At 44.6% G+C, this 23,334-nt stretch overlaps 1 protein-coding gene across 7 annotated transcripts; it reads right to left on the minus strand.

The window, feature by feature from the left end:
- Positions 1–904: 904 nt before the first annotated feature.
- LOC147894210 (uncharacterized) lies at positions 905–23,064 on the minus strand. Of its 7 annotated transcripts, none has more exons than XM_087384374.1 (6): positions 22,913–23,064; positions 22,748–22,807; positions 6,382–6,455; positions 2,281–2,427; positions 1,754–2,136; positions 905–1,333 (listed from the first exon to the last, which is right to left on the minus strand). In XM_087384374.1, exons 4-5 carry the CDS (start codon positions 2,377–2,379, stop codon positions 1,795–1,797), a joined length of 441 nt encoding a protein of 146 aa, XP_087240500.1. In that variant the 5' UTR covers positions 2,380–2,427; positions 6,382–6,455; positions 22,748–22,807; positions 22,913–23,064; the 3' UTR covers positions 905–1,333; positions 1,754–1,794. The 7 variants fall into 7 exon arrangements, with proteins under 7 accessions (XP_087240500.1, XP_087240501.1, XP_087240498.1 ...); XM_087384375.1 differs by having other exon boundaries at positions 6,352–6,455; XM_087384372.1 differs by lacking the exon at positions 6,382–6,455.
- Between the last annotated feature and the right edge of the window lie 270 nt (positions 23,065–23,334).

The raw sequence follows: 23,334 nt of genomic DNA on the forward strand, positions 1-23,334 counted from the left end.
TGCATCTTTTCAAAAAGTGAAGCAAACGTACATACATGGTATGCACACGAATTTGGATGCTCAACTTAGAACAAACACACCCATTGAGATTTAGGTAATTTATCAGTCTCTTACATATTCACGATACTCAATCTCGACACTAACATTCTCGACGATTCCAATCTCAACGCACAAGAAAGGACCCGTTTCCTCATATTATAACTCTTTGGGAAAGGAAGCGCACCGCCTCCCCACCCACACACTGTGTCGATATATAAAGCATATTATATACATATATATATATGTTTTGAATTTCACATTGTTTGTAGACTTTTACTTTTGCATATTCTAAATTCTTATCTGTTTTTGTGTTGACGTACTCGGAAGAAGGGAATGCTTAAACACACATGACATTTGCTCGAACCTACTATTGCCTGCTTGGTTTATAGTCAAGTATTTTTCTTTCTTGACGTTTAAAACTTAGAAAAATCATATTTTTCGGTTTTCCTTGAGCCACAACGAATATGAACCCCTAGATTTATTTTAGCCCTTAGATTGATTTCAATTAATGTCGACCATCAAGGTTTTATTCAAATAGCGTCTATGCTCTTTAAACGCGAAAAAAGCAAAAAGCATACAATTCTGATATTCTCAACTTACTTTTTTCATTTCTAATTAAAACATTGTTAATTGAAATCAACTTATAATAAATTTTGTAATTCGTACCGCCTTTCCCCTTAGGCAACCTACCGCACCCTAGTTATCCAACCTATTGCACCCTAGTTATCCAAAAACATGTCAAGTATTTTTTCTTGATAATACAACCAACACAAAATAAAAGAGGAATATACCTAGGGCAAGATTACTTGAAGAAACTTCAAGATGTTGCTTATCACAAAGTTTAAAATGTAGAGCTAGTTCAAAATGGACTAAGCAAAGAGTTGATTTATTCATGCCTACAACTGTTACCACAGAATCCTTTTCATGAGTTCATGTTGTAGTGTAGAAATAGAAATGCAAAGTTCGTTCCAATGAAAGCTTGGTAACAAGCTTCAATTATCCAAAAAAAGTTAAATATCGAGTACATATCCACAAAAGGACTTGCTGTGACATATAAATGATGTTTGCAAATGCTGATATCACAAGATTTCTAGGATAATCTACGCCTGAAGATGAAACATCATTAAACTGTTTAGAATGCTCACCTCGCCATTTGACTCCCAGATCGTTCTTATTCATCTTTCAAAGCATTTTCCTTTTTGCCTGTGAAGGGATTCTCAATCCCCTGATAGAAGTTAAGATGCAGTTCAACCTTGGATATTTTTGTAGATCTTTCAAATAAGTATTCTCTAGACTGCTTGAAAAATACTATAATCAGTTGCAAAATCCTTTAGTATAAAGAGCTTTTAAATATCACCAGGGATGAGAAACTCTGCAGCCATTCTTAAAAGTGTAAATGAGATACAAGAATTGGCTAATAATCTGAAATCCCTACTCAAATTTTCCTACAATTGACATACACTTGCATGAGAGGCTACGCTTCGTGTGAATCTAATAACTAAACCGTAAAGACATAAGGATAAGACCAACATGTTGCAAAATCATGTACACTATGGGGCCTTTTAATTCCACAAGCATGAAGACTAATAAAAAAAGATGGTACTTCTTTATACCACAAGATAGCCCTCATTCTATTGCACGAAGTAGCTTCCACAAACATAAACAAACAGTCATTCCATGTATTCACGGATTTAGTTTATGAGATGTTGCTTACCAGTGTCTCAGCAATAACCCTTTCCATGAGACAGTACATCGTCAGGAAGGTGTGGCCTCATACCCATGTGACCTGGGATCTCTTTCACCTACGACACATCCTTCTTCTCCAAGCTCAGGCCCAAAGTCATTACCTTCCAAGATGGCATCTTCAATAAGATGTTCTGGTGGGTTTACCAAATCCTTGCATTGTGCTGTATTCCCACTAGTTACAGAATCAACACACTTTCCATGATCCTCTCCTAGTGCCGTTGAGGCATCTACAATGGCATCCTCCCATTCCCCATGACTAGGTCCTGAATTTTCAATACATTTACCCGCACATTCTGGTACCAGTCCAACCATTCTTGACTTGACCACCTCTGCTGCACGACGGAAAGCTTCCTGCAGGAAAAATGCCAGCTCTTTACAACATAGCAAAATTCATAAAACAAGACAAGGTTGATGTTCTCATTGAGATACATGTATCCGTGAATCTATCACAAATTAACAAAAAAGCTTGGCTGAAAACCAGTAACCGATGGATACCTGAATTCCTTCCATAGGCAGTGCAGGTTCTTCAAGGCCTGCATCCTCAAGCCTAGGAGGATGTATAGAAAAATAATTCGTGCTACCATGGCTTTCCATAACTCTTGCTTTAGAAGAATGTGTGAATCATTTATCAGGTATTCCACTCTGTTGATATCACAAGGTTAAAAGAATGAGCTACATATATTCTAGCAGTGGAAGACACCATTTTTCTCAAAAAATCTCATAATGGAGCACAGCTACAGGTATTCCACTCTGTTGATATCACAAGGTTAAAAGAATGAGCTACATATATTCTAGCAGTGGAAGACACCATTTTTCTCAAAAAATCTCATAATGGAGCACAGCTACAGGGATGTATACAGCGGGCATCTCCCTGATATTTCTTAATCACCATTTGTAAGCGTATAACACTACTCAGATCCAAAACTGAACACATCATACAGACCCAAAGACATCAAAATTACGCATGCACAATTAACAAAATAGAAGCCCCAAATTTTCCTAGAATCAGTAGAATGGCATACCTATCTACTCTGTCCAACCTCATACTTAACTAGCATTTGGTAGAGAGAAGAGCCCAAGGGTAAGAAAGGAAATCAAGCCACTATTAAAAGCCTGCAAAAAATATACTATGTTTTGATAATGATGAAGAAACAAGATAATGTCAGAATGATTGTCACACTACAAGATTCTAAAATATTGTAGATGTTTGAAGTGCAGAATGCATGGAAACATCATTGGCAAACCACGGATATCAAAATGTAAGGAATTTCAAGCAAGCATTGCACAAGATTCTAGCCCAAAGAAACATACTCTCTATCCCAAAGACACATTTATATAAAGAAAATTGCAACAGGTTTAAGATCTAGCTTGCTAAAACCTTTGCTCCTTTTTTCACATCCAACTAATCACCAACTCTAGGAATCAGGTACAGGTTTCTTAACGTGAGTTCTGAAAGCTATGTAGTACAACAGGAGCTCCAAATGGTGAGCTTCTGGATTGTACTAACTCTTTAAAAATTATCAGATTTTGAGAGTTTGAAACCAAATGGCAACTTAACCATTTTCAAAGCGCTCTTTGGTTGTGTCGGAGAAATCAATTGGAAAAGGCGTAAACCAGTTTCTCCTTTACTAAGAATCTTAACTCCTTGGTGAATAAATGAAAAATTATGCAAACAAAAATTGATTTCAGGTAGAAAGTCATAGCATCATGGTTTCCCAAGCATTATGTCCATGTCATAAAATGCACCCACAAGTAACTTCATGGTCTTGATATTTTGGAGTTCTGAATTTTATAGCTTAGCCATTTCATTTAAGTATGTTCTCCAATATGACCACAAGTGTTGTGTGTGCTTCGTCTCCTTCTCTCCCTTTGTTCTATCGTGAAGAATCTTTGAGATAAGTGCTGCAATTCTGATTTTCAGATTTTAGTTTGCGTTCTCCAATTTCTTTCGTGAAGTTCTTGTGAAATATTGCAAAAATATTGCGTGGAAGTAGCAATCTCTGTTCTTCCTCTCCCTCTCTTAGTTCGTTTTGATTCCCAGAAGAAATTTGCTGCTGCTCCTAGTTAGATGAAGCTATTAGATGCTGTTTTTCCTTGTTATCTATGAAATTCAAAATCTATCTTGGTGATTATCTCCTGCGAATCAAAGATCCAAGCTGCGTTTCTACCAGCACAGTGATTCATTTTTAGGGTTTCAAAGCTGAATACAGATTTGTTTTAGGGTTTTGGGTCCGGCTTCAGTGGTATCAGAGCATAGGATTTTCACTTTCCTTCGTAGAAACGGTCCAAGGCTAGCATGCAGCTGTGAATCAAGGTGAGGTGCACCTGTTTTTGTATCAGTTCGAGTGCTGGAGGGTGAGGCGCACCAATTGTGACCTGATTCTTGCTCGAGAAGGTGGGCCGCTCCTGTTTGTGAACTAATACACATCCAGGAAGGTGGGGCACTGCTGTTTGGAGGCTCGGCACTAGGAGCTGAGGCACATCTTTTCTCTTCTCTCTCTATTAGTTGTCCGCTTCCATATCCCGTTCAGACATGCGGGAGGGTTGATTTGCATTAGTTACATTCTGATCCGCCTTGGGGAGGTTGCTTGCATTAGCCATGAGGGAAACAATAAAGGGATACCCAAAAGGGAAAAGAAACTGTAGACTGTAAGACCTGGAAGCGATTCAGAATAAGGAGAGCTGATCTGGTGGACAAAGTGAAGGTGAGCTGCTGTAGAATCACCCAGTTGGTCAGATCCTTGGAATCTGCATTGGAATAACTGTGCCAAGTCCCGCTCTCTACTGACGAACCAGCCTAAGATTTGAGGACCTCCAAGACCCCAACCAAACAGTGAAGCGTACGGCCAACCAGCAGCGAAATGTATGAGCAATCAATTGCGACTTGTACAGCCAGCAAGCTCTCTATCATAAACTCAATACAAATTTTCGACATCGTTAAGCTTTCTGCTGTAATATGCCACGGGCAAATCTTCTTGCTACAAAACTGCCCTGATGGCGGCATTGCTAGCGTCTGTGATTACCAGAAATGGATCATCCCAAGAGGCGATCTTCATAACTGGTGTTGTGGTGGCCAGCCATTGCTAGTCATGGAAGGCCTACAAAGCTTTTCCTGTGACTTGATCTTTTTGTCTGCACGTCTTTACTCCCTATAAATAGGGGGCGTCCAAGCCCTCTTTCCTCATCCAGTTCCCCCCCTCCTTCAGCCTCCTACAGCCCCTCCTAAGAACAGCTTGACACTCACCCCTAGCGCATCAGATGGGGAGTCAGGACAGCAAACGGAGTTAAGGTCTTGGGTCTGTTTCAGCAGCTCTTTTCAGTTCTCTCTTCCAATTTTACACAACTCATTCTCAGCTCTTTATTTCAGTCATCTCTCAGCTCTCTTATAGGATCTATCACTCCTAGCTTTCACTCTCACTCACGCAGTAACCCTGCATTCCGGTGGACAGCACAAGCCTCTCTCTTGCCTTGCAGAAGCGTCCTACATCGTCAGTGTGGACAGCATCAAGGTCTTGGTATTAGTCGGCGTTGCCTCTCAGGTCTTTGGGTTTGCTCTACGTGTGCACAGTGAGCTCTTCAGAAGCGCGTTCTGTGCTCTCTCGAAGAGTGTTCTTTGTATTTCTTAGTTCTCCAAGTATAAAGTAAATTCTCCCCTGATTGGGGGAGGGGGCCCTCAGTGGGTACAGGGACCCAATCAGTTGTTGACTCTACTCTCTCTCTACCCTCATCTCCTGTCTCTCTCTATGGTGGTCATTACACTAATTCCTCACTAAAGGTTTAAAGAAGGTCTTGCTGTGAATTACACGATCAGATTACCGTTGCATGTTACACACTCTCTGCTGATGAACCAGCCTAGGATCTGAGGAACTCCAAGACCCCAGCCAAACGTACGGCCAACCAACAACGAGCTGCATGGGCAATCAACCGCGACTTGTACACCAGCGAGCAGCAACGAAGGGTAGAAAATATGGCGAAGTTGGTGCGATGGGATGGCAGGAGGTAGGGAGCTACTATGCAAGCGAAAATTCTAGGCTAGAAGAGGCTATAGCACAGGCAAACGAAGAGCTGGCTGCCAACAAAATAAGGGTGCCCCCTTTGAATGCAAAAGTCATAGGCCTTTATTCCGATTCGTGGCCTAGCTTTTGGAAAGCATGGCCAGCCAAATCTAGTGGCTCGCTTTTAGGGTTTTCTTGGCAAGAAAGCAAAGTTGCTTTTTTTTTTCCTTCTCCATCAGCTGACAGAGATTTCCCCCATCTGTCAGGGTACGTGCAAGCATGCCCATGCACCTCTGAGATTTCTTGAAAGAAATCCTCACCCTGGTGCTCTTCTCCTTGTCAACGCGTCTCCTACCAGTAAGAATCAGCTTCCAAACGCCCCCAACAAAATTCGCCTACCCTTCTTCTACAAATTCACATCTCTCTCCCTCGAAATCGTATTCTACCTCCCCATCAGGCACTAATCCAACCAGACTCATCCACCCTCATATGGAAATCACAACATCCCTACTTGCTGACAAAATAGTTAGATTTCTAGCCACCCAGTGCAAAAAATGAAATCTACACTTACTCGGAAGATCCATACACAATTCGCAATTACCTCCAGAAACTCGCCATCCAGAAGTGGCTCTGATACCACCTAACACAACCACGATCGCTCCTAGAAATCCACACCTGCATGTTGGGGTAAAGGCACATTGCCAACCCTTCTTTAAAAGATAGGACACGTATGACTGTCCTAAGACAGTCATAGGGTAAACCTAATCCTAATAAAACATAAGTGAGTTTGTGGTGTGGCTCACTCTCTCTTCACACCCGCACTAGAGTGTCACTCTCTCTCACTCTCACTCTCTTGCTCTCTTCCATTCCTCTCCCCCTCTCAACTGGTATCAGAGCCTACCTAGCTCCCCCCCTTCCCTACCCAGCCTCCTCTCCCTAGCCTATCCTTTCTGTACGGACGTACGGACAGAGCCGTACGGCCGTACGTCGTCCGTACGGTTGTACGGACGGACTTGGCGCGGCCATACCTGCGCAGGACGACCAACAGTACGGGCGCGACAGCGGATCAGGGCCACGGTGAAGGCGAGGGCTGCGCGGCGTGAAGGCGAGGGCTGCGCGGCGTTTTTGCGCAGGCTGCTAGGGCGGCGCATTTCGCTGCTAGGGCGGCGCATTTCGTGGGCAGCTTCAGGGCGTCGTCGTCTTCTTTGTTGCAGCTGTACAGCAGCTGCCGTACACCGCGACGCTGCATCAGGCAGCTGCCTAGCTGCTGTGCGCAGCTAGTCATACGGCAATCGTACGGACTGTCCGTACAGTCGTACGGACTGCCGTACAACTGCGTCTCTTTCACGGTTGTACGGACGACTCCTTCACTTGTTTGTTCTTGCTGCAAGACTCGTTTTTTTTTTTGGGAAGTGTGCCTGCCACAGGCACCGATAGTACACAGGTACTCTGCAGGGATAGAAGTACAGCAGGTACTTTGCAGGTACTAAAAAGTACAGCAGATTTTCTGATTGGAAGAGGAATAGTGCTGAAGCACTCTGTTTTGTGCATGTGCGCGCAGTACATGAAGTATTTCTGATACATTCCTGAAGCATTCTAGCAGTATATTGTGCATTTGTTGAGGTACATCAGGTACTCTCGTGTCACTCACGCTTGAGGTGACTTGTGCCACAGTGGTGGTGTTTATGCAGTTACTTGTCATTCAGGAAGGTCAGATGCTTGTTTTGCAGAGGCTTCTATGCATTTACTGAGTGCAATTCTCAGTTTTGGGTGACCATTTCAAAGGGCTTTTGCCTGGATGTGTTTGCAGTATATGCCTTGAGGCAGTGTGTAGCCAGGGAGCACACATTTGCTTTGTTTCCGCAGTGCATTTGGTGACATTTGTTGCAGGTCACATTCTTTGTACGCACTTTGAAAATCTCAGTTGAGCCACGCTTGGTCAGGGCGCATCGAGTTTACTCGGTCCCTAACTGCCCATCGTTGACAGTGCTCAAAAGATTTTCTTCTTGGTGTCTGTACTTTGTGATTTGTGTTGTTACTGAGTACACAGGGGCAGTCTATGCATTGCACATTGTCAGGTACAAGTGTCAGAGAGATTTCATATTGCATGCTACCTCAGTGTTGAGGTGTTCTCCACTTGATTCAGTTGTCAGATCAAGGGGCTTTTGCCCAGACTTTGTTTGATAGCACTTGGGTTACCGACAGAGATCTTCAGATGCATTTTCTCCCCTTGGTATAAGGGTGATTGCTTGGGATTTATCCCATTTACTGTTGCAGGTTTTGTGACAGGCTGAAGGATCATTTACTGTTTTGGGGTGTTTGTCAAGTGGTTTCTGCAATTTAACTCAGTGCAAGACCTCATCTGAGGTGGGAGAAGTGATCAATACAGTCAGTACAGCAGTGTTTACAGCAGTATTGTTGGTTTTGTCAGATGATTATGCACTGTTAAGCACTTGTTGAGCAGCAGCAGCAGTCTGAAATTACTGTTTTTTATGCCTTTTTTGAGCTCAGAACAGTTTGTCAGAAGGTACAGTATTTGCAGGGACATTTACTGTTTTGCTGCAGATTTTACTGACAGTAAAAACAGCACCATTGAGAGTGCTTCTGGCTCTTGAATAGAGCAGGTTTTTTCTGAGAAATCAGAACTTTTATTCAGTCTTTTTACTTCCAGGGTGTCAGGTACTTTCCTCATCTGATATGGCATCAGGGGGAAGTGATTCTTCAATTCTGAACATAAAGAAACTGGAAGGAGCACACAACTATCCATTATGGGCAGAACAGTGCTTGAATGTACTTCTGTTAAAGAAGATTGCCAAGCCCATAAGGGTGAAGGGTGTCAAGCCATCTGACATGGCAGCTGATGACTGGGAAGAGCTTGATTTGTCCGCGAGGGCAGCTATCATGCTCACTATTTCAGACACTCTTGTGTTCAATGTACAGGCTGAAAAGACCTCTTATGGTCTATGGCAAAGACTAGAAGAATTGTATGCCCAAAAGAGCTCAGCCAGTAAGGTTTATTGGCTGAAGAAGCTGGTTGATCTTCGCATGAAGGAAGGTACAGCTATGACCTCACACTTGAGTGAGTTCAATGCTATCTTTACACAGCTGATTGCACAGGGGTTGAACCTTGATGAGGAGTTCAAGGCTACTTTCTTGCTGTGTACCCTCCCTGAGAGTTGGGACACTTTCAAGACCACCCTGTCAAACTCGAATGCCACTCTTATTTATGCTGATGTAGAGAGCTCTCTCCTTATGGAGGAGATGAGCAGGAAGAATAATGCGGGCAGCAAGTCTTCAAATGCTTTGCAGGTACAGGACAGAGACAGGACTCAGCAGAAGGGGAGATCTGCTAGTAAGTCCAAATCCCGCAGTCAGTCCCGTGGCAAAAAGGACATTGAATGCTTTTATTGTGGCAAGAAGGGACATGTGAAGTCGAAGTGCTTCAAGTTCATACGGGATCAGAAAGCCAAGAAGGCTGAAACAAAGGATGCAGGAAATGCAAGCAAAGGCAAAGGCAAGGCCAAGGCAGATGACTTGGATGCAGTGAATGTTGCAGCAGAGGACAGTGACAGTGACATACATGATGTTTTATGCTCTTCTGCTGTAATAGCACATGCTTTGGTTATTGATGGCCATGACATGCACACCTGGCTCTTGGATTCAGGTGCTTCTTTTCATGTTACTCCTCATAGGGAGTGGTTTACTTCCTACACAGGTACTCATGGAGTTGTTCATCTTGGGAACAACTATGCATGTCAGATTGCAGGGATTGGCAGTATACAGATAGTATTTCCTGATGGACAGTCATTTATGCTTGATGGTGGTCGCCATGTGCCGCAAATCAAGAAAAATTTGATTAGCACTGGCTTATTGGATGACAGTGGTTACCACACCACATTTGGGGATTCCAAATGGGTAATTACTGATGGCCATACTGTAGTGGCTGAGGGTTTTAAGAGTGATACCTTGTACCCTCTTTATGTTTCCAGTGTGGGTAATCATGTTGTTGCCATAACCGAGCTGCCAAAGGTTTCATTGTGGCATAGCCGGTTGGGACACATGTCTGTTAAGGGAATGCAAGAACTGTCACGTTTGGGTTATCTGCCGCCTCTCTCCTTTTCAGATTTGCCTACTTGTGATCATTGTATTTTTGGCAAGCATTCTGTGACTCCTCATAAGAGGAGAACTCCCCAGAATAGAGCACCACTTGATCTAGTGCACACTGATTTGTGTGAGATGCCACAGCTGTCACTAGGGGGTGCAAAATATTTTATTACTTTCATTGATGATGCCACACGTAAGGTGTGGGTCTATTTCTTGAAGCATAAGGGAGATGCCTTAGATGCTTTCAAGAAGTTTGTCGCTCAGGTTGAGAATCGGACAGGTCGTAGGTTGAAATGCCTCAGATCCGATAATGGGGGTGAGTATGTGTCACATGCTTTTGTGCAGTTTTGCCAAGCTAAGGGCATCAAACAGGAACTCACAGCCCCTCATAATGCATCTCAGAATGGTGCAAGTGAGCGGATGAATCGAACTGTTCAGGAGAAGGTTCGATGTATGTTGTCTTATGCTGCATTACCCCATGGCTTTTGGGCAGAAGCCGTGCAAACAGCAGTTCACATTATTAACAGGTCACCAAATAAGGCTTTGGAATTGAAAGTGCCAGAGGAGGTGTGGTCTGGCAAGCCACCCTCATATAAGCACTTACGTGTATTTGGCTGCGAGTGCTTTCCTCATGTACGCAAAGAACTACGCACCAAACTGGATCCAAAGTCTATCAGATGCATCTTTATGGGTTATGGTGACGAAGGTGAAATGGGGTACAGGTTATGGGATCCCGTTAAACGGAAGATTATACGCAGCAATGATGTCATCTTTAAAGAAGATAGTGTACACAAGGAACCCGTGCAACCTGTGGAATACAGGAGGGTTATTTATGATGATGTTGGACAGCAAAGAATGCCCATTTATATGCAGCAGCAGGCTGCTGCAGATCACCCTGTTCAAGAGGGTTTACAGGCTGGAAATCAGCCAGATAATTTTGCCAATGATGTACCACTGGATATGCCAACAGATGGAGCTGTAGCACAGCCAGATATGGTGGTACAGCCACCTGTCATGCATGAAGAACAGGCTGGACAGCAGCCTAATCCGGAACATTTTGTTAGGAGGAGCTCCCGTGCACAACGGCACAACGGCCTCCTGCCAGGTTTGTTCCAGGAGCCAATAATGTGGCTGATTTTATCATGCTGACAGATTGTGGTGAGCCTTCCAGCTTCAAGGAAGCTATGGGAAGAGTAGAGAAAAAGAAGTGGGAGAAAGCCATGCAGTCAGAAATGGACTCCCTACTTCAGAATGATACATGGGACTTGGTGCAGTTACCTGCAGGCAGAAAGGTTTTGCCATGCAAGTGGGTTTACAAAGTCAAAGTGGATTCAAATGCTTTACCTCGGTATAAGGCCAGATTGGTTGCCAAGGGATTTAAGCAGGAAAAGGGCATTGACTTTGATGAGATTTTTTCCCCTGTAGTCAAAATGACTACTTTGAGAGCAGTGTTAGCTCTTGTTGCTCATGATGACATGGATTTATGTCAGATGGATGTGAAGACAGCTTTTCTTCACGGAGATCTTCATGATGAGATCTATATGAGTCAGCCAGAGGGATATGCTGTTAAAGGGAAAGAACAGCTTGTGTGTAAGCTCAAGAGGAGCTTGTATGGACTCAAGCAGGCGCCAAGGGAATGGTACAAGAAGTTTGATGCCTTCATGCAGTCCCAAGGGTATCATCGGTGTGAGACCGATCATTGCTTATACACCAAACGGGCAAAGGATGGCAGTTTGATGCTACTCATTCTATATGTGGATGACATGCTTATTGCCAGTAAATCTCAGCATGAGATTAGTGCTTTGAAGAAACAACTGCATAAGTCTTTTGACATGAAAGACTTGGGTGATGCAAATCATATTCTTGGCATGCGTATTACTCGTGACAGTTCCAAGGGACTTTTGTTTCTGTCACAGAAAGAGTACATTGACAAAGTACTGCAGAGGTTTAAAATGGAGGGGGGGAAGTCCATTAGTACCCCGTTGCCTCCACATTTAAAACTCAGCAGTAAGGACAGCCCCAGATCAGATGATGATAAGGCTGAAATAGCCAAGGTTCCGTATGCATCTGCAGTTGGATCTTTGATGTATGCCATGGTTGCCACTCGTCCGGATATTGCTTTTGCGGTGGGAGTCATCAGCAGGTATATGGCAAATCCAGGCAAGCGGCATTGGGAAGCAGTGAAAGGTGTCTTGAGGTATCTCAAAGGTACCAAAGACTTGTGCATATGCTATGGTAGGCAGGATGCATTGGTGCATGGTTTTACAGATTCAGACTATGCAGGGAATGCAGATAACCGGAAGTCTACTACCGGTTATATTTTCACATTTGCAGGAGGTGCTATATCATGGGTGTCTCGGTTGCAGAAATGCGTTGCACTGTCAACCACAGAAGCTGAATATGTTGCAGCCACTGAGGCTTGCAAGGAAGCAATATGGCTTACTCGGCTGGTGGGAGATTTGGGCATTACAGGAGATATGCCAGTTTTGCATTGTGATAGTCAGAGTGCTATCATGTTGGCAAAGAATCCGGTCTTTCATCAGAAGACCAAGCACATAGAAGTGAAATATCATTTCATCAGGGAGGTACTGGAAGACAAGCGACTTGAGCTTGTGAAAGTACATACTGATGATAATCCTGCAGATTTGCTCACTAAGAGCTTGCCTACGCTGCGCATTGCCGCCACATCATGGGATTAGGATGAGACCATTCTTATTTTATGGTCTTGTATACAGTAACTGTATATTGCTGTAATTTTTATTCTTTTCTCCCCTTTAGGCACATTGGCCTTTAGGTGGGAGGTTGTTGGGGTAAAGGCACATTGCCAACCCTTCTTTAAAAGATAGGACACCTATGACTGTCCTAAGACAGTCATAGGGTAAACCTAATCCTAATAAAACATAAGTGAGTTTGTGGTGTGGCTCACTCTCTCTTCACACCCGCACTAGAGTGTCACTCTCTCTCACTCTCACTCTCTTGCTCTCTTCCATTCCTCTCCCCCTCTCACTGCACACAAGCACAAACCACCAATCATAGAATCACAAAGAGAGGCACGTGCATGCTCACCACCCAACCGTGATTCTCACAAGTCGAGGACTTGTAGAATCCGAGCATCCTCAAGCCACAGGCTAGGTTGTTGGCACAAACATCTGCATCCAACTAGTCCAAAACGTCCTGGCATCCCATACCACTAGAAGGTGCCCATAGGGCCTCACTCAACAGGCTTGTCGTGATGCAGGTTCAAGTCCTTCTATACCCAAACCTAAAACACGTGATTGCACTGGGAATCCGGGCTATGCTAGAAAGCAGGTGCACGTCCGCAGCACGATCTAGGATCTAGACCAGCAAGGAAGAGCAAGACCTGCTCTAACTTGAGTGAATGAAAACGGAACCCCTAGGGCCCTTATATAGGCTCTAGCCCAGTGCTGCTAAAAATAAGTTCGAACTCTAAGTCGTTCGGTGCCCTTGCAACCCCACCTAAGAATCGCCTGCCTAGCCACTAGCCTCCCCATCCTATCAAAGTTAGTCGTATGCGCCTAAGCACATGTCAGATACAATCCATGCACATGCCACCTTGGCGACAGTTCAAAGCACCTCTAGTCTACTTGAATCAACTCAAATCCCTTGTAGACTTGCCTTATGCCTTCTCCTTCTTCCTTTCTCCTTTTTTCCTTGTACTTTTCCCCTAGCTTGCTCCAAACTTCCTTTGTTCCCGTCCTTTGAACTTTTTTTCCTTAAAGCCATCCTTGTCTTTGCTGCCTCCACTCTTTCTCATCTTTCTTCCCTTTTACTAGCACAGTACGGAGTTTGTACTTGACTAAGGCAAGGACCCTTAAATACCGACCACTTGGTCTGGCTAGTAGTAAACATGGTTCTTGCTTGAGTTTGGGACAGTTTTCCGCTTAGTGTTTAGCTTCTCAAAAAGCTAGATCATGTATTCTAACATGGTATCGGGCAAGAAACTCAAAGCTCCATCGGAGGAAGGGTGACTCTATGTGGAAATTGTACCAAGGAGTGCAAACTCTCTATGGGTTCGCTTTGGTCCTTCCCGTTGACATGCATCACATCTTTGAGCATATGAATTACAATCTCTAACAATCCCTGGCTATCAATACCATCCTTGCATTATTATTATATAATTTTTCTTGCTATGTTACCAAGAGAAGCATGCCCACCTCTCATACCCACATGGATCTCCTCTAGAATTCGTGGCATGGGGTAGGACACACTCTCTAAGAATGTTTTTTCTCCCAAGTTCGTATAGTTGAACTAAATCGTCATACCCAAATAGAATGGCTTCAGCTACAAAAAGACATGCATCAAATGTGTCTACCTCAAAGAATGTTGGATCCAAAAGTTTGTCTTCCGCAATTCATAGCCACGCTCTCATGGATCTAGCCTACATAGATGGTCTGCTAGCTCGTGAAGTCTCCCCAAGCTGGCATCTCAAAATGGAATTATTGAAAAGAGCATCGGCGTCCTGACTTTTCCATCCAATTTAGCATATATATTCATTTCTTGATCTTTATTGTGAACTTATTCCCCCATAAATAATGTCTGAACTTTATCATAGAATATTCAATGTGTTGTAAAGTCCATTTTGCATTAATCAGATACTCACCGTAGAAGTTAGTGCCCTCGTTTGGCTGAGCCAACAATGCCCCAATTGCACAAAAAATTTGCATGTGTATAAACAAGGAAGATTGCGTCCTAGTTAGCTGCCTCAAGGTTGGTGCTTTCACCAACATTCCCTTCAAAAACTCAAAATCGTATTGTTCAATCTTTGTCCAATGAAAGGGCCTATCTTGCCTTTGCAAGTTTTGTGAGAGGCATTACAATCTCAACGTAGAGGCATACATACCGTCTATAGAATCCCACATGTCCCGAACTGATTTGATACCTTTGGAATGGCAAGGGATGGACAAGCTCACATGGCCTCCACCTTGCGTGAACCAGTGGCCATTCCAGTAGTAGCTGAGACAATGTGGCCCAAAAAGACCCCGCTTAATGCCAAGAACACACACTTCTTCCATAGTTCCCAAAAATGCCGTTTTGGAAGGTCCGAAATGAGCCGTTTTTGAAACAAGAAACAGCATTTCGGATAGGCTCTTGTTCTTCCCCAAATTTTTCCTACGTAGCACTCAACGAAACATTTTCCTGCGTCGACAAGTCATGATTTCTACACATGCCCTCTCTCCTATGCTTCGCGGCTGCTCTCCCTTGCTTCTTGCTCCTCTGCTTGTCCTTTTCCTTCACCTGCACACACGTTAGGCTTGTCTCCCTATCCTTTTACTTCACCTACATCAAGCTTGAAAGCTGGTCCTTTGACTTCGCTCGAATCTCCAGCTTCCTTCCAAGTTCGTTTACTTCCTGAATCCTCTATCATTGATCTTCCCCTTCCTCTGCCCTACTACGTGTTGGAAAGGTCACCTCCCCATCTGTAAGCCCCCAAATGAGGAGAGCGTGGGGGAGGGAGACCTAGGGCAGGATGTGCCCCAAAAGAAGAAAGAAGGGTACCTGGCAAGTCGTGGAGCTCTTGATGTACACGGCAGACACGTGGACATCAGGGACGTGCAGCAGCCTGATTGCGCAGGGATTTCCAGCAAGGACAGACGGTGCAGCAGTTCGGAAGGGTACGGTATGCATACGTGGCTGTACGGGGCTGGTGAAGGCCTGGCAAGAGGCAAGGATGCTGCAGCAGGAAGGCGCCTGCATGAAGAAAGACACGGGGCAGATGGCAGAGGCTATGGGCAGGAGTACAGCCTGCAATAGGGTCTCCAGCAGCAGCAAAGGGCAGCCTAGCAGCAGCCCAAAAGGGCCTGGCTAGGGCCCTTATATAGGGCTGGGACCTTGCCTTAATTGGAGGGCCAAATGCCCTAAAAGTGTGGGCCATAAAGGCCTAGTTTTGTGAGCCCTTAAAGGGCTGGTTGGGCTGAGCCAACCAGGTCGGTTGGGCCAGCCAACCTGGTCTGTCCAGTCGGCCCAGATTGGGACAGACTGGTCGGGTCTTTGACAGGCCCCTAGGCCTATAAAAGGAGGGGCTTCATGCCCCATTAATCATCCAGCAGTCAGCAGTTCCAGGGCAGAAAGGAGCAGCAGGAATCCTACTCTCTGGGCCTATCTACAGGAGGTGAGAGAGTGCAACAGGTGCTGCAGACTTAGCTCTAGGGAGAGGCTGGACCTTGGCTGTCTTCTAGGGCAGCAAGGTGCTGAGATCATCATACCTTCTGGAGCAGCCATTCACAAGCAGGTTGGAGCAGTAAGGACCTGTGTGCTGCAGACAAAGCTTGGCAGGGGCTGCCCACCTAGGCTGATTCACAGGCAGTAAGGTGGAGAAGAACACACTGGACGGAAAGTCTACAGACGCTCGAGGTGGAGCACGCGGACTCGATTCTAGAGGGCAGATAGGAGAAGGACCTTGTGGTTAGATCAGAGGACCACACCATTGGTGGGACTCTGGATCTCTCTCTTTTGTATTGTGTCCATAGTTTTTAACAGAAATATATATTTTGGTGTCTTCTATATCTGGCTGGTTCATTGTCTATTGATGAGTCTGCACACCTATTTGAATGCACATAAGTAAAGAAGTTTGTGATTCCACACTCACACCGCACACTGTGTGAGCTCCTGGGCATTACTATAAGTCTTCCGTTGTGTGTACCCTCTGTTGGGTCAAACACTACGCTCTCCCTCTTTGAACTTGATCAAAGATGTATCTTTCAAGCTTTTGAAATTCTCTCATTAATCATATATGTATGTATAGTATATAATATATACACATTATTAACCTTAAAAACCGAAACTCTATTCCAATGGTTCTTCCGGTGCCCGAAACTTTGAAACACTATTTCCCGCCATTCTCCATATCACTGCTTCCGAAACTCCTAGGAACTATGACTTTCTTAAATTGAGGCATAGTGAAATCTTTCTGCAGTTTCCAAAGACCCAACAAAATGTCTACAAATGGTCTCGATAAGAGACACCCAAGCCAAAAAATCATACAAGGACACCTATTTTGTCTTGGAATATTTAGTGACCAGCTTTTGCAAGATGGCTTGGGTATTACGCATCTCGAATGACATGTTCATACTCGTACATGCCCCGAGGAGTTACGAAGGCTTCCTTTTGATCATGAGTAGCACTTACTCAAACCTGGTTGTATCCAATATTTCCATCCATGAAGCCCCGAGGAGTTACGAAGGCTTCCTTTTGATCATGAGTAGCACTTACTCAAACCTGGTTGTATCCAATATATCCATCCATGAAGGAATACAAGGCATGGCCTACCACCATCCCAAGACCACATTAGTGAATGGCAATCGGAAGTGGTCAGGTCTGCTCGCAGCATTGAGACTTCTATAGTTGACACATGCCGCTCTGTTGCTTGGGAGTAATGACTATGCCATTTTTCCATTCAGCATAGTCCATTAGTAAACTTGCCGCTCTCTTGCTTGGGAGTAATGACTATGCCACTTTTCCATTCAGCATAGTCCATTAGGGAGATGGGTCTTGCTTGTTCCATCTTGTTGGAAATCTACCTTTACCACCTTGGCATAATTTGGGTTCATTCTATATGGCCCTTTCAATAGTAGCACAATATGTAGATATCAGATCGGTATTGTTGGCAAAGTAAGGTCAACTCCCCATATCTAAGCCCACAAATGTGGAGCTCGATGGGGAGGGACACCTATAGGGTGACAAGGGAATGAGAAGCTACCATGTGGGTAGTACATTGGCTGCTACATGGACAGTGCAATTATGTCCTTGAATTTGATTGGACCCCTCACATAGGGCTGAACAGTCCACAAGGGACTGCCATCGAGCTGCCCATCTTGGGGGCGGCTCCAAGACCCATGTGGGAGGCCAAGGGACTTTCGTTGCATATCTCGCTGTCTATCAGCCAGATTTGTGCGTTTATTTCATGCTTGTGTGCATATATTGAGTAGGATCTAGATCAGTGTGAGATCTCAAAGGTTAAAACATTTTCCGCTTTGTGGTTTGGTTTGGGCTTGCCTTTGCAAGCAAGGCCCATTCAAAGTTAATATATACCTTTGTAAGACTAGAATATGTCCAATCATACAAATTTTGATTATTTGTTGTTCTAAAGACCAAAAAGCTACACAGAAAATAAAAGAGAAAACGAAAGAGAAGGAAAAATAGAGGTAAACAAAAACTTTAATGAAAAACAAAAGGAAGACATGCTTAGCAAGCAAAGCAACATTTATGTCGTCATCAGTGCCCAAGCATAAGCAACTAAACTGGGTTAATCTCATAGTAACGGTGACAATTCAAAAGAGTGGGTGAGGATCTAAAGATCTACTTGGAATCTGGAGGAAGAGTTTTGCAAATCAAATCCAGACAGGTGTGCTTTAAACAAGGGAAGTACGGTGTACTACCTGTCAGCTTTATCTTTCAACTTTCTTCAAGTCTAATGGCTTCATGGATAACGTTACCCAACTTTGGGTGACAATGGAAACCAGGAAGATAAAGGTAGTCATCAGTGCAAAGTTGAAACCATGCAGCTAGCAGGATTCCATTGGGAAAGTAGTGACACCAGCAAACCCAGCTAGAGAGGAAGAAAGGGAGGAGAGGGATGCAGATGTGCTATCTATGAATATTGATACTACCACAGATGAAGTGCTTCCACATGTCTAGTCGGCAGACACGTCAGAGGAAGCCTAATCCTGAAAAACATGTTTTAGACAAATACCACTCACAAAATTCCAACGCTTTGGAATCAGTACTTAACAATGAGGATTCAGGAAGGAGACCTTGTAAGTGAGCACTTAGTGAAGGTCAAGGTAGTCACGGATCAGCTTACAGTTGTTGGTCAAAAGGTCAACACAAATCAATTAGCATTATTGGTTCCCAAAGTGCTTCCTAAGAAGCTCAGGGGATTGGCGACGACATTAACTACAGCAGAGCGATCCAGGCCATTCACTTATACCTAGATGAATCCAGGCCATTCACTCTTTAGGAGCTAGGACTGATGCTTCTGCAAGAGGAAGCCAGAAACAAGAAATACAGTAAGAGCAGTATGGAAAAGACCTTTGCAACAACAAGAGCAAGCTTGGACAAGCCCTGCAACAGTAGGGCAGTCTGTGGGCCTGAATTCCACAGACCTGGTCAGCCAATTCAGTGTCCAGTGTGTGGATCTGATCTCAGGCGGCGAGTTCTGGAGAAGGGCAGCCCCTCCCTTATCTATAATAGGGCCCATTTGAGGCCTTACACAGAGGCCACTGAAGCTCACAGGAGCATGCAACCTTATAAGTGCAGGGGGAGAGTATCAAGTGTCACGTAGCAAGTAACTAGCCTTTTGTAACTCATGCGACAAAAAATCCATTGACGGAATAGTAGTTCATCAATTGGCATTTGGCCATTTGATCTACTATGTGGCTTAACAGCTGTGTAATGCTAGTGCTTATGGTAGCCCTAGGATAGTGGAGGGTGGCCATGTGAATGCCACTGAATTTGGTACATAAGAGCTAGTTATGGGTCAGAGAGGCCAAATGGGCAGGTCATGTGGTCAGATCAGAGTACACATAAGGCCTGCCAACAAGGTAGTGCTGCAACAGGGTCTGCAGAGGACACCACAGTAGTACACATGCTGGACAGCAAGTATGGGCCTGCTTACAGACTAACCAGGAGGTGCAGGCACCTGGAGCAGGAGTGCACATGGCGGACTGCAGAAAGCCATCAGATCTGGGCTGCAGGTGATAAGCCAGTCAGAGTCGTGCCAAATGCAGCAGGTTGGCTGTCAGCAGTATCACAGACTGGGTCGGCCCAGTCGGGTTAGATCAGCAGACTGATTGGTCAGTCTACAGATCTGGAGGGGATTGTGCCCTATGAAAAGTCCCCTGGGTGGGGGCAGTCCATTATTCATGTTGTGCCTCACATAGAAGCAGCAGGGAATCCAGGAATCAGGATGCCTTGTGCCTCAACAGTGGCTACAGACAGGAGCAGCACAGAGGTCAATGAACAGAAAAATATTAGTGCCTCATCTCAGGCTACATTGCAGAGCAGCAAGGTCATCTGACGAAGTGGTATCTGAGAAGCCTACTGAAGCTCCATAAGCTGACAGAGTTTTGGATGACGTAGAACAACAGATCTGAGGTGCAAGGGATCCACATCCAGGCAGTACCCTATCTACCACATTGAGCACACCTTTCCTATAAGATTTTGTCCATCTTTCGAATTCGAGAACTACATGTTTATTGTTTCTACTCTACTGTCCATGATTCAATATCTGTCTCTATCTATCTTTATCTATGTGGATCAGCTTAATTTGGTACCTTTTTGGTCGCATCCTTTTCATCTTCAGGCTTTAGATCCTCTCCCACTGTTATCTTCCACAACTTCTTTGCCACTAGGTGGCTGCGCAGGTTCACCTTCAAGATAGGGTAGTTATCCCCTTCCAGCTTGCCCGCTTCTTCAACTTTTGGAATGGGTGCATGTGTTGCCATTTGAACTGAAGGTCTTGGAATAAAATCAAGACAAATGACACAACAAGAAGCAATCCCCCACTGAGGCACACCTGTCTGACTCTTTTCTCATTGCAAAGATACCTGTCCTTCAGACGGAGTGATTCCACACATTCAGTTGGCAGGTTCTTCAAAGGAAGCATGGGACATTCTGTAGGGCCTGTATGCAACGAACAACCAGTCAAGGATCCTTAACCTCCAGAACCAATTGCTCACCATGAGGATGGAGGGTGACACCCTGCGGAACTACCTTACAAAAGTGAAAGGTATTGAAAGGCCGACTCGGTGCAGTCGGTCATGAGGTGGACCTGGTTTAGTTGCCAATGCTCATCTCAACATGTTACCGAAGAGCTTCAGGACCTTCGTAACTAGCATTACGACTTCAGAAAGGTCAAGGCGGCTCACCTTTTGGAGATGGGGGCCATGTTGGTACAGGAAGACGGTAGGGCAAAGATCTATGACCGGGAGAGTGGCAATGACAAAGACCTCATTGCTCAAGGCAAGAATGAGGAGGACACAGGAAAGGACAAGCAAGATGAGGAGGACTCTTCTAATGAAGGATGCAAGAAAAAGGAGGGCTTCTACCGCGCCCAGCTAGGACATTATGGGAGGGACTGCAGAGAGAAATAGGCTGAACAGAAGGAGTCGTCAAAGTAAGAATCAGAGGAGTTAAAACCAGCCGCAAATAAGGTAGCAGAGACAAGAGAACTTTCATTGGTGACAACTCCAAGCGTTGCTGAGATCAGGTCTGCAGATCTAGGAAGAGCTGTTCTTATGTCTACCATTGAGAGATGCTCTGATGAACTAGAGGGACAAGAAGCCTCTGTCAAAGTGGAGGACAGCAATGGTTACTCAGATTGTTGTTTTGAGAACAAGGCTGACAGCACTTGCATAAGGGATAGCGTCTTTGGAGAGCCTTCCAGGATCAGAGTCAGAGGAGTAGAAGGACAATGAAGATAGTAGCAAATAGCCAATTTGGTGGATCCAACGGTATGTCTATTCTTTGTTGGCAGCAGGTCAGCTGTCAGCAGTCTCACAGACTGGGTCGGCCCAGTCTGTGGGTCAGGTCACGTCAGACCAGCAGACTGGTTGGCCAGTCTGCAGATCTGGTCGGTCAGATCTGGAGGGCATTGTGGGGCAGCCCATTATTCATATTGTGCTTCATGTTTGACTGCACACAGAAGCAGCAGGGAGGCACAGGAATCAGGGTGCCTTGTGCCTCACACAGTGGCTGCAGACAGGAGCAGCAACTCACCCTGTTCACAAAAAAGACTCAGTCACTGGAAACCAATCACTCCGTGGCACAAAGTGCAATTCTGATTCCAGGCAGTCTCCCATCATGGGTTAAGCTGTCACGATTCCAAAGCACTGGTGAGATCTTCAATTGGAGCGTGAGGTAACAAGACTCTTAGGCGAGGCACTTCAGGGCCTTACTTTTCGGCCCCTGTGCTTGCAGGTCTTGGGACCTTAGCCAGGTTCCTTTATGGTATCTTCGTTTCAGGAAGTTTCAGTCTATCCGCCCTTTATCAATAGAACAAACAATCACTCCTTTTGTTGGGCCGCCCGAGAGGGGACACTGGGGGGTGTCAGTGGTTCCAAAATAGTGTTAGGTAGGTCTCACTTAACGCAAATATGTGAGAGAAGATAACAATCTACATGCTTAGTGTGTTCCAAAGCTAGTCTGTTATGCAATCAAGATTTTGCACACATTACAAGGAAGCATAACACTATGCGATGAAAGAATGGGGGAAAGATAGAAGAGGATACTCATCGCACTTCATTTGCAGGAAAATCATGCGAAACCCTGCTCTGATACCATGATACTCTTAAGATGACGGAGATCATTTAGGAAGCTCGAGAGGTCTATGGAAGACTGAAGTCATGATTTAATCTGTATATTTCAGGCTTCTCTGACAGCCACCAATGAGACGTATTGTCTAAGCCTCCGAACATTTTACGAGTCTCACACGTGGTGAGTATGCAGGCTATTTATGCAAGCCATGCCTAGAGAATCGACAAGGCAAGGGTTCTAAGATGCAATCATACAATGAAACATGGTGCCATTTTCAAAATTCTCTTAGCAGCCTTTGCTGCCAAAAACTCAAAACTGTTGTTCCTAATTATCCCAGTCCACAGGCACACCATTTCAGCTGTTCCCACAAGTCTTTTCCCTCTCCCACAACCTCTCAACACTGCAGGGAGGTGCGATTTTATACAAGGAGGGAATTCAGAAGGACAAAGATCTGGAAAAGCTCTAAAAAGAAATCGTATGAGTGTTTAAAGCGTCGGCGATTGTAGGTAAGGCGTTTAATTCATGTTAAATACTCCAAAGCGACTTGGATAGAAACCTCAATTATACCCACAAGCAACACACAAGCTTACCAAATTGCAGTGACGATTCACGAGTGATGATCGATCGGCACCATAAGCCAGAGCCTTTCCCTGCAACAAGAGAGTATGGCATCGAGTAGCAAATTTGGGGCCATAAAGAAATACATCAAGCAATAAAAACACGTGGTGAGGAGACTTGTTGGTTACGAAAGTGACCCTTGTGTTGAGTTCGATCGACGTCCGAGACCCTAACTCGTGGCCAGAAGTTAAAAAATTTCTTCCTCTCCTCGCCTTTTCTTCTCCTCCTCCCTCTCTCTCTCTCTCTCTCTCTCACACACACACACACGCTATTTCTCGCACGCATCATGTGTCCTCCTAGCTTGTGCCCCGACATAAAAAACCCCTCATCTCTCTCTCTCTCTCTCTCTCTCTCTCTCCCATTTTTCTAAAAAAAAAAAAGAATAGAACTTTATTCTATACCTTTAACACAATTAAAAAGATAGTTGCAATGTAAGGGCAATTGAAGCAACCATATACAAGGACAATGTGCATGGAATGGAGGTATTATTAGGGAATAGATGCTTTAAAAATCAAAGACAAAGAATATGGCACCTTTTTCTAGCCGAAAAATAGAAATA

This window comes from Dipteris shenzhenensis, chromosome 14, assembly GCF_047967505.1.
Source record: "Dipteris shenzhenensis isolate YYH24624 ecotype China chromosome 14, Dip_SZ_1.0, whole genome shotgun sequence".
Lineage (NCBI taxonomy): Eukaryota > Viridiplantae > Streptophyta > Polypodiopsida > Gleicheniales > Dipteridaceae > Dipteris > Dipteris shenzhenensis.

What these genes read in the sequence shown, in the direction of transcription:
- LOC147894210 (XM_087384372.1), bottom strand. Translation starts at nt 2,379, where the DNA reads ATGGAAAGCCATGGTAGCACGAATTATTTTTCTATACATCCTCCTAGG. An exon ending in TGCCTATGGAAGGAATTCAG is followed by an intron (nt 2,137 to 2,280) that starts GTATCCATCGGT and finishes TTTTTCCTGCAG; the next exon opens with GAAGCTTTCCGTCGTGCAGC.